The sequence below is a fragment of the Aplysia californica genome, unplaced genomic scaffold, assembly GCF_000002075.1.
Source record: "Aplysia californica isolate F4 #8 unplaced genomic scaffold, AplCal3.0 scaffold00474, whole genome shotgun sequence".
NCBI classification, from domain to species: Eukaryota; Metazoa; Mollusca; class Gastropoda; order Aplysiida; family Aplysiidae; genus Aplysia; species Aplysia californica.
In genome coordinates, this window is record NW_004797744.1 from 247,685 (window position 1) to 260,040 (window position 12,356).

Below are 12,356 nucleotides of genomic sequence, written 5' to 3' on the forward strand. Positions count from 1 at the left end.
CAACAAGGACTTGCGGTATTCGTTCAGTCTTCAACAAGGACTTGCGGTATTCGTTCTGTCTTCAACAAGGACTTGCGGTATTCATTCAGTCTTCAACAAGGACTTGCGGTATTCGTTCTGTCTTCAACAAGGACTTGCGGTATTCGTTCTGTCTTCAACAAATCTCTGATTGTTTCTTCTCATGTGTTTTCCACAGCCGAAGAGATGGCGTACCGACACATGCGTCACAACGCGCCAGGCTATGCGTGTGTGCTGGCCAGCTCTGGGGCAGCACTGGCCTATCTCTACCCACACACCGTGGGCTTGAAGCACTACACACCTGACTCGCACCGCGACACGCCGGGCCTCGACCTCACTTTGGACGTAGACATACGGCTCATGGCGGAGGAGGTGAGCTACGCACCCACACATCTACACACCTACACAGCTACACTCCTACACAGTTACACAGCTACACAGTTACACATCTACACAGCTACACACCTACACAGCTACACATCTACACAGCTACACATTTACACAGCTATACACCTACACAGCTACACATCAACACACCTACACATCTACACACCTACACAGCTACACATCAACACACCTACACATCTACACAGCTACACAGTTACACAGCTACACACCTACACATCTCCACAGCTACACATCTACATACCTACACAGCTACACATCCACACAGCTACACATCCACACAGCTACACATCTACACAGTTACACATTTACACATTTACACAGTTACACATCTACACTCATGACCATCAATGATTTATTTATAGAGGCACCAGCCATCCATGTCCAGATGCTGTATCTGCACCGCTGTACATCTACACAGCTACACTTCTACACATCTACACAGTTACACAGTTACACAGCTACACATCTACACATCTACACAGCTACACATCCACACAGCTACACATCTACCTACACATCTACACAGCTACACATCTACACAGCTACACATCTACACATTTACACATCTACACATCTACACAGTTACACATCTACACAGTTACACATCCACACAGTTACACATCCTCACAGTTACACACAGCTACACATCTACACATCCACACAGCTACAGAGCTACACAGTTACACATCTACACAGTTACACATCTACACAGTTACACATCTACACAGTTACACAGTTACACATCCACACAGTTACACATCCTCACAGTTACACACATCTACACATCCACACAGTTACACATCTACACATCCACACAGTTACACATCTACACAGCTGCACAGTTACACAGCTACACATCCACACAGCTACACATATACACATCTACACAGTTACACATCTACACAGTTACACATCTACACAGTTACACTTCTACACAGTTACACACAGCTACACAGCTGGCTTGCTCTTTGTTGGAGGGACACAGTAACGTAACGACACAGTTATGGTCATTGTACGTGACACAGGGACACAGTTATGGTCATTGTACGTGACACGGGGACACAGTTATGGTCATTGTACGTGACATGGGGACACAGTTATGGTCATTGTACGTGACACGGGGACACAGTTATGGTCATTGTACGTGACACAGGGACACAGTTATGGTCATTGTAGGTGACACGGGGACACAGTAACAGTTATTGTATGTGTAAAGAGTAACACAGAGATACATAACACAGAGATACAGTATCGGCTACAGTGGAACACACAGAGATACAGTATCGGCTACAGTGGAACACACAGAGATACAGTATCGGCTACAGTGGAACACACAGAGATACAGTATCGGCTACAGTAGAACACACAGAGATACAGTATCGGCTACAGTAGAACACACAGAGATACAGTATCGGCTACAGTGGAACACACAGAGATACAGTATCGGCTACAGTGGAACACACAGAGATACAGTATCGGCTACAGTGGAACACACAGAGATACAATATCGGCTACAGTAGAACACACAGAGATACAGTATCGGCTACAGTAGAACACGACTACAGCGCGCCCCCCCCCCCCTACAGCGGGGCATAGAAGAACCCCCTTTTTTGTGTCTCTGTAAACTCAATGACCTGTGCTCAGGTGTGGCGGGCCAAGGAGAGGCCCGACCTCGGATAGTCCGGATACAGCGGGAGAGATGGAGCGAGCGGTAGCTGAGGGAAGGGGGTTGGGATGTAACAGATGTCATTTGTGACAAAGTGACACAGAAACTGTCATTGTACACGTACAAGGGAACACATCTGACAAATGACATGACACACAAATGACATGACACTGACAAATGACATGACATGACACTGACAAATGACATAGCATGACACGCAAATGACATGAAACTGACAAATGACATAACACACACATGACATGACACACAAATGACATGACACACAAATATGACACTGACAAATGACATGACACACACATGACATGACACACAAATGACATGACACTCAAATGACATGACATACAAATGACATGACACACAAATGACATGACACGCAAATGACATGACACGCAAATGACATGACACGCAAATGACATGACACTGACGAATGACATGACACTGACAAATGACACAACACACAAATGACATGACACACAAATGACATGACACTGACAAATGACATGACACACAAATGACATGACACCGACAAATGACATGACACTGACAAATGACATGACACACAAATGACATAACATGCCGTTTCTATCCCCAGATAAAAAGTGAGCTGCGTTGGTCGCAGCGTGCTGAGATGACTGGCAGTGTCCTTGAACTGATTCCGTCAAGGTCGCTGGAGCTGAGCCACGCAGGCTCCATGGCGACCAAGTGGGGTGCGGTGGTGGGTGTGCCCGTGCACTTCTCCCCCCACTTCCTGCCGCAGGCTCGCCACGACTCACGTTTGCTGTCAGACTTAGGAATTGACGCGGCCTCGGAGCAAGGGGAGGCCATCCTCCGCTCGCTGGCCTTGAGCAGACACGCCAAGAAGTTTGCCCTGGCCAGGGAAATGTGCCAGGCCAAGTCGTCGCGGATCTACGTCAACGCGTTTGTGCTGGGCGTGTCGGTGACTTGTTGCTACCTCGTGACACGCGCCCTGTCGCAGGCAGTGGCGTGGCGCGGCGCCACCCTCCTCTCCTTCCTGTTGGTTGTCCCCACTGTGACTTTTGCCTATCTGCAGGCGTTTGACTATAACACCCGGGCCTCGCAGCGGCGAGCGGACGTGAAGGCGGCTGGTCTCGGGGAAAGTGTGGCGCGCGCCGGGCTCGACTTCTACCAGGCGGTCGTGGTCAGAGAACGCCTGGCCACTCAAACAACTCTTGGTGGGGGACACACGGACACACAGCGACACACGGACACACGCACACACAGACACACAGAGCGACACACTGACACATGGAGCTTCATGACAGAGCCTGAGAGGTGGTTCGCAGCGTTTAGGAAACCTGGTCTGACAGCAGAGGAGAGGAGGGAGGGGGTGGGGAGGGTGGTGGAACGGTTGTACGGGCGGGGAGGGGGAGGAGAGGAGGGAAGGGGGGAGAGGAGGGAAGGAGAGACATGAGGGTAGAGGATGGAGGGGATGGAGAGGAGGAGAGATGGGTACATCTATTATATATTTGGCAACTTGGAAACACATGTGTCACTTTTCCCATAAATCTGCGACAGCTACAGAGTTGAAAGTTGGCAAGTACCTGCAAAAAGATAAATAGGTCCCCCATGACGGGGCCCGATTTTTTATTTATTCATTTCCTGAATTTAGACAAATATATTTGACAAAAAGTTCCCGTCCTTCTTTGGCCTTTGTGATTCTTCCACTGAGCAACGAAACAAATCTGCGTAGCTGTCCTTCACAACGGAAGTGCTGGAAGTGATATTTCATGACGTTCTCATTTTTTGCTTCTCTCATGATTTATTGCTCCATTCCTGTAGAGTGTAAATTAAAATCTAGTAGGCCAATGACTTTCAGTTGATGTTAATGCACCAATCTTTCCTTTCGTTGAAAGGGGGCCCAGCTAGTTATATATATGTGTGTCCTGACGCGCTGGAATTGGGCGCTGGTCAGTTTTTGAGCACGTGGAGTTATTGGTGTCATCTGACAGCTGATTCATTTCCCTTGCTTCCAATGAAACAAATATCCATTTATCTTGAATAGAATTGAAGATATTGAAGGAAGTGAGGTCGCCTGATTTCAGTAGTAAAATTAGCGAGAAAATGGCCGCCAAAGTTTGAGAGTCTTTGAAAAGTGAACAATGACATATTTTGTGCCTTTGATCGATGGTTGTCAGGAAAATTCGACATGGGCTTGTCATGTGTTGATGAAATTGTACCTGGTCCAATTTTCACATCCACAAAAGTGTCAACAGTCAACAGGTGGCTGTGTGGTTTTAGCCTCACTTTGTTAGTTCACAGTCGCCGTATGTTCATGAGACTGGGGGAGGTGGGGACGTGTAGATCTATACCTGTCACAGTTGACACACATGTTCTGTCGTCTGTCACAGTTGACACACATGTTCTGTCGTCTGTCACAGTTGACACACATGTTCTGTCGTCTTCACAGTTGACACACATGTTCTGTCGTCTGTCACAGTTGACACACATGTTCTGTCGTCTGTCACAGTTGACACACATGTTCTGTCGTCTGTCACAGTTGACACACATGTTCTGTCGTCTGTCACAGTTGACACACATGTTCTGTCGTCTGTCACAGTTGACACACATGTTCTGTCGTCTGTGACACATGTTCAACTGACTGAGAGAAAGGCGTCAGATTGCTGCTGAATTGTGGGTTCGATTCTTGTCAGGTGTTGCCGTCTTTAGGCAAATAGGCGTGTTCCCTGATAGGCTACATCTCATATATATAATATATATAATATATATATACACAGTGTTTGCCAGGACCGGCTTGTTATCCTCGTTGGATCCGACCTCTCGTTGAACGTGACTGAGGCCAAAGTAAAGAAAGGAGACAAGTTATTATATGACACGATGTACCAATACCTGTAATTACAACAGTTGTTCCCCCTGATGACCAAAATCTCCAACAGCATCAGTGTGCGTGTGTGTGAGCTGTGTTCTCACCCTCATTTCTACTTTTTAAAATATTTTTTTACAGAACACCTCTCGTGTGGAAACCTCCCCTCTCACATCTAGGCCTAGATCTACATAAAGTAAATGCGGGAGCTGGGATTTTCTGATCAGGGGAATAAAAGAAAATTGAAAAGTTAAGGTCTCGATCTAGACCTACCCGTCCAGAGTTCATCAAGTTTCACACAGCCTGCTTCGCGTTCCCACCCACCCCCTCCCATCCCTACCATAAGCTAACCCTCGCCCATCCTCTTGGCTTTGGGGCCCATATTAGGAGGCACACAAGATCTAGCAATACAATGTGTTAAGAATGGAGGATGGGCCTTGTGCTTCGCGTGAGATGGAGAGAAAAGATAAAAATTCTTCGCTTTTGGGGCACCTAATTGCTTTTGTTTGGTTGTTGAGACCTCGTTGAAAGCGACTTCGGTCTGTTTGCAACCTCGTTGGAGCTGACGTACATTTACAAAGATATATAGAGGAAAAAAATCGTGGATTAAGGATTGCCTCGTTGGGGCCGACTTCTCGTTGAATGTGACCTTGTAGAATGCGACACCCACTGAAGTGGTAGTGGTAGTGGTAGTAGTGGTAGTGGTAGTAGTGGTAGTTGTAGTAGTAGTTGTAGTAGTAGTTGTAGTAGTAGTGGTAGTAGTGGTAGTTCTTGTAGCAGTAGCAACAGGAGCAGTATCCCTCAAGTTGATTGAGATTTCTGGTCTTGCATATTGTGTTGGGTTATGTTTTGGAATGTTACATTTTTTGTTTTTGCTGTCCTTTCATTCAGAGGGTTTTAAAAAAAGTTTTTTTTTTTTTTTGGGGGGGGGGGGGGGGGGGCAGTTATCGTGCCCTGATAGATATTTATATGTATAATATGTTTACCTCTATGAATGCTACCTTGAACCTCAAAGTAGTGCGTTTGTAAAATATGTGTTAAAGATTGGCGGAGGACTATTCAACTTTTTGGTTAAAATATTATGATGGTTATTTTGAAGACTAGAGAGATGAATGCATTGATGTTTAGTTTGCTCTTCCTAATATTATGTAATAGAGCTTTGCTTTCTCTATAAATAATGTGTTTCTATCAATGAAAGGTGATTTTTTGTGCTAATTGAAATATATAGTCATTATAATCATATTTGCCAGTTTTTTGTGTGTATGGGTATTTTGAAGACCTAGGAGATACATTAACATTTGTTCTGATTACTTTTCATATTATGCAAAAGAGCATTTCTTTCTCTTGTTTTTGATGTGTAAAAAGTATACATATAATGTATATATGTATCTCTACAAATCGCAGCATTCATGGGTTAATTTTTGTTGAATTCTGAAGTTGATTTTATTTTGTCGTTTTAACCTCCCTTTAGTCTTTAGCAAAAAAAATGTGAAAATGGCTTTCTGGGCCATTTGTGAGGCCATATTTGGATAATTTTGATATGTCAGATGTCTAGAGTCTATGGAAAAAGAACAATATCATCATATATGCACCAATGACTCTTGACTGAAGGAGTTTGGTTTGTGTGGCAATGTTGGTTTAGGTTATGTGTGAGCTGTCTGTGAAAAAGGTTATGTATGAGCTGTCTGTGAAAATCCAGTTTTTCATATTTCACCATGTGTCTTCACAAAAAATAATTTAAACATTCTTAATTCCTCCATCCTATTGCAATTAATTTGGTACATTGTCATTGTATTAAAATGTTGAGAATGAAAAGTTGTCAAGAATATACAGTGGAATCCTGTTATAACGAGAGGGAGGGGACCGGTGCCAAATGTCCGTTATAGCAGAATTCTCGCTATAACTATAACTATCAGGGATCCAGTAATAAATTCAAGGGAAACTGTAAAGTAGGCCTAATCTATGAGTTTGGCGTTCTGTTTATTTCCTTTTGCTATCTACCCTGATGATGATTTTGTTTCAACATGACCTCTAGGTCTTACTTGATCAAGAATCGAATCAGGTTTCTTTCTCTAGCGCTAGATCTAGCGATGTGGACTAACAGCTCGGCGTTGGCAATCAGAAAGAAAGGGCTCTTGGCTAACTCGCCCACTGTGTTTTCCCCCACCCCACCACACCCTGTGGTGCATTCCGTCTGCTCGCACACGTCACACATTCGCTCCATCCATCACATTGCTGTGACCTCTCCATCCCCGCATCGGAAAAGTGAGAGGCATGGTAGACCTTGATAATCTAAACTAGGCTTACGCTGGCCAATCACGTGATGCGTTCTGCTTGTCTGCGCATGCCACAACCTCCCTACTCATTCGCTCCGGCCTTCATCGTTGACCCACATGGGCTCTCCCACTCTTAGTTTCGCTAGATCACCAACAAGTTTCTCAACTGGCGAGGTTTTTTAATAATGGCCTATGCACTGTGCACAGCAGCAGCAATATTCCGCTATAACCGACTCGCATGTCATGTTCGTCTGATAGCGCTATAGCAGTATTTTATTTACAAAGGTAAAGAAGACAAAAAAAACGGTGTTTAAGAATAGTGTCTTTATAACAGACTTCTCGTTTTTTCCGGACTCGTTATAAGTAATATAAGTGGACTCCACTGTAGGCCTATATATTATGTGGAATGATTTTTCTCTTACATCCAATACCTAATGAAAATTTAGTGATAGGTAGATCTTGGTAAAGGTACCTAATAAAAAAACAATACAAAAAATCTGTTACCCTCAATAGATCAAAAATATTTTTTGAAAAATATATGGGTCTATATCTTTGATTATAGGCTGTTTTAAGGGGAGATGTACACTCCCGGAAAAATTTTCTTAACGAATGACTTTTATTCACTTTCATGTAATTTTGCAAGAAGTTCATAGGTAAAAATAGGATGTACTGAGGGTGGATTTGTTGATTTTTTTTTTTTTAATGGGTCTCTGTGGCAGCCATCTTGGATTTTCAAACCAGATTCTTAGTGCAGAAGAATTTCATAGTAAATATTGAAAGAACAGCCTGAGATTTGGCACACAAGTACAAACCTGTCTGAACTGGGGATCCATGTGAGGATTTTGACCTATCTTTAAAAATAAAAAAGTGAGCTCAAACTCAATGGACCCCCGAGGGTCAGTTGACGAAATTTGATGTTAAAAAAAAATTGAATATTTCCACAAGTTACCAATATTTCCCAATTTCCTCACGTAGATCCCCAGAATAGATCTTAAAGCACATGTACGCCAAATTTGAAGCTTCTTTCTAGCTCTTCACTAGATTTGGAAAACTTGCACCAAGGAGGTTACATAATATGTCAAAAAGTTGATTTTGAGAAAAACAGAAAAAACAGGATTTTTTAAAAGGACTTTCAGTGCAATATGCACTTTTCAAATGTCCTTTTAGGTCATTTAGGATGTTTTTTCAAGTTTCGTTGTTATGTCCAGATGTCAACAAAGGATGTTTTTCCACAAAAAGCAAAAGTTGGAAAGTTTGAAAAATGTTATCGATATTGCCTGGGGGGTTCCCCGACCTGGGTCTTCCCCTAACTTAGCTTTTAAACGTTTCCATCATGTCAAATAGCCTTGAATTTTTAAAAATAGATTTCATCTTGCATGCAGACGGCCTAAAATCAGGGCATCTTTTGACCTTGGATCTTTCTCTTTCCTGTCAACATTCCACTGGTTCTCCCTTTACATTCAATGTTTCACTAGCCCGCTATTATATATAATATACTTTACAGTCAATGTTCCACTAACCCTCTACTATATATAATATACTTTACAGTCAATGTTTCACTAGCCTGCTATTATATATAATATACTTTAGTCAATGTTCCACTAACCCTCTACTATATATAATATACTTTACAGTCAATGTTTCACTAGCCTGCTATTATATATAATATACTTTAGTCAATGTTCCACTAACCCTCTACTATATATAATATACTTTACAGTCAATGTTCCACTAACCTTCTATTATATATACAGTGGAAACCTGATATAGCAGGGATGGTGGGAGTAGAGAAAAAGTCCTGTTATATCCGATCCCTGTTAAATCAGAAATGCAAGGAAAGTAAGCATTTGTGGACTAATCCAGCTGTACTTATTCATGGGTAGTTTCCCTTGCCACAAGTACCCATGAACAGAGGTTTTGGCACCAATTTTCTCCTTGCCTCCTTAAACCACATCAGAAGAGCTTGGTCCACTGCATCTGCATCGGGTAGTCTCATCTTCTTTCGATCCCGAGCAAACTTTCCATTTAATTAGAGTATGCTACCACTACCTTCTCTCTATCCTTGATAATGATGTGAAACGACCCTTGTGGACTGTCGAACTAACGACAAATCTCTGCCAGTGGAGCTTGCTTTTGTCAACAGCCTGGATTATTTCGTATTTTTTGTCAATTGAAAAGCATTTTCTCTAGCGCTTGACATTGTTGGTGACACATTATGCCACGCGCGCGTGTTGCTAGGTTTCGGGCTAGATCTGAGGTCTGCAGCACACCGCAGCCCTCTCTCGCTTCACATCCTGCGTATGCTCACAGTGGCATGGCTTGCGTGGGCTTGCTCCATCGCTGCGTTACTCTTTCTCTCTCTTTACAAATTGTTAACGAGCCTTTGTCCCTGCTATAACCGGTTGGGCTCCGATGAGGCCCTGTTATTGCCGATAACTTTTAATAGAGACAAAGAGTAGGAAAAAACGGGGATTTAAAAAATCCCTGTTATTACCGGGCCTGTGATATATGGTTTCCACTGTAATATACTTTACAGTCAATGTTTCACTAATCCGCTATTATATATAATATACTTTACAGTCAATGTTTCACTGACCCTCTACTATACTTTACAGTCAATGTTTCACTAACCCCTTCCAAACAAGTTTCATCTTTAAAAAATGGAAGGCAGACTACTTTTGACCTTGTCTCTCAGTCTCAGAGCCAAACCAGGTTGAGTGGGATACAGTATCCTAGCCGACCAAACCAGGTTGAGTGGGATACAGTATCCTAGCCGACCAAACCAGGTTGAGTAGGATACAGTATCCCAGCAGACAGGAGAGATACTCTATTAACCCCCACCCCTGTTATAGAGAGTTGACGTTATAAAGAGGTAACCAAAAATACTACTTATGATGAAAAGGAAAAAATTGGGACCTGGCCACCATCATCATGTCGCTACACACAAAGTATCGGGTAGATCTATGTCAAAAATGTCGTTCTAGAGAGCCTGCACTATGCCTTTTATTACAAATACTTCACCTATATAAGCGTGATAGTGATATATATGTATCTATTTCCAACGGGCTCCATTCCGAGAAATAACATTTTGTCAGCGCACTTCAAGTTTGATTTTGACACAGTTCGGGCAAGACAGAATTTTCCTTCATGGAGGAGCAAGACAAAAAGCTGCCGTTTTGGCACTCTTTTTTTGTTTTAGTGTTTTACGGCACTTGCAACGCAATAAGGTCACACAAGTGCCGAAGATTAGAGGTGTTACTAGAGAGTAACAAACACACAAAAAAAGGAGGGGAGATTTAAAGATGACAGATGTTTGACAGGAAAGAAGCAAACCACAGCAGAGCACCTGCCAACCACCCACTGGCACACTGATCAAACAGAAACACAGACGCACACACAGGAGAAGTCAGCACACGGTCGCGTTTACTTCAGCGGTTTATTTTTATACAAATGAAAACTGTAGATGAATGGGGAGGCAAATAATTTTAGCAATGGAACAACAGAATGGGACAAAATCTAAGAGAAATGACCAGCAAAATTCCTTGACATCAACAAGTCCAAACACTCCAACCAAACAAAAACCAAACCAACAATACTCTTCCAGACAGCATGTAAGTTTTCGAGAACATTTGTGGGCGCATCGTGTGGATCCAATCAACTCATGTTTACTGTACAGCGCTTAACCCCCTCCCTCCCCCCAATCACTTTTCTACTTCCTCAAAAAGCTCACTGTACCGGTTTTGCATCACTTTAACACCGTAAAGGTAAATAAGAGGCTGGGCCTTCAAATGTGGTGTCCACACCCCCCCCCCCCCCCCATGAATAAGCCAAGTAGGTAGACAGCTTGGAAAACTTCCCCTGGCCTGACCTGACCAAGTGGACAGCTTGGAAAACGTCTCCAACCCTCCCTCAGGGACTCGAACAGGGGTCATCCACACCATAGCCCACCAGGACGCCGTTCACCACCCCACCACGGGGAGGACTGTTCACCACACCATGGGGCGGACAGTTCACCACCACACCGCGGACTGTTCACCACACCATGGGGCGGACTGTTCACCACCACACCGCGGGGCGGACTGTTCACCACACCTAGCAGCTGCACCCTCCCACCACCCGCACAGACAGAAACAAAAAAGGGAAGGAGAAGAAGTTCCGCAGGTCCTACCAGGAACACCCTCCAACCATCCGCCAGAAAGCCATGAGAACAAAGTACAAACACTTGGAACTGGAATGCAAAATGAATGAGATAGATGGACAGCGGGGAGGTGAACCCTTCGCTCACGGGGGAGGGGGGGAATGTCTGTGTGACAGATGGTGGCGGTGACCAGACATGAGAAATTGAGTCTTATCTGTCAGCATCTCTGGGCTCCGCCCACCCCCCACAGCGCAGCCAACCACAGCAAAACTTGTCCTCCCCCCCCACACACACACAATTCCCGTCTTTTGGGAGTCCGGTGGCTTGGGCCCTGTCAGCTGGCTGGATACATTCACTGTAGCAGAAAAAAACCTCTCCCCACACACACACACACACACTGACACACTTTAGTGGTAGAAATTGCTGAACTGTCTCACACACACACAAACAGACACACACAATAAAGCAGTGAGGAGGAGAACCCCAAGACACAGGACAAAACACAAGACACAGAACAAGACACAACAGGACAAAACACAAGACACAACAGGACAAAACACAAGACACAACACAGGACAAAACACAAGACACAGGACAAGACACAAGACACAGGACAAAACACAAGACACAGGACAAAACACAAGACACAGAACAAGACACAACAGGACAAAACACAAGACACAACAGGACAAAACACAAGACACAGGACAAAACACAAGACACAACAGGACAAAACACAAGACAAAGAACAAGACACAGGACAAAACACAAGACACAACAGGACAAAACACAAGACACAACAGGACAAAAAACAAGACACAGGACAAAACACAAGACAAAGATAAAGATGTATTTCTGGTGGAGCAGCAACGTTCACAGCACTGCGTTCCACACATAGAGTGCTCAAAGCAGAATGTGTGCGTGTGTTGTGTTTGTGTGGGCGTGTACTCCCTCAAAGCAGAAGTGTAAACATGGCAATGGCCCTGA

General features: G+C 43.9%; 1 protein-coding gene across 2 annotated transcripts in view; it reads left to right on the top strand.

The window, feature by feature from the left end:
• LOC101853113 overlaps nt 1–3,639 on the top strand; it is a gene marked incomplete at its 3' end in the record, with an annotated part of 13,671 nt that extends 10,032 nt beyond the window's left edge. For both annotated transcript variants that reach the window (XM_013086518.2, XM_013086517.2), the window contains 2 exon segments: nt 197–390; nt 2,706–3,639. In XM_013086518.2, coding sequence (XP_012941972.1) covers nt 205–390; nt 2,706–3,545 — 1,026 coding nt within the window. In that variant the 5' untranslated portion in view covers nt 197–204.
• Nucleotides 3,640–12,356: the final 8,717 nt, after the last annotated feature.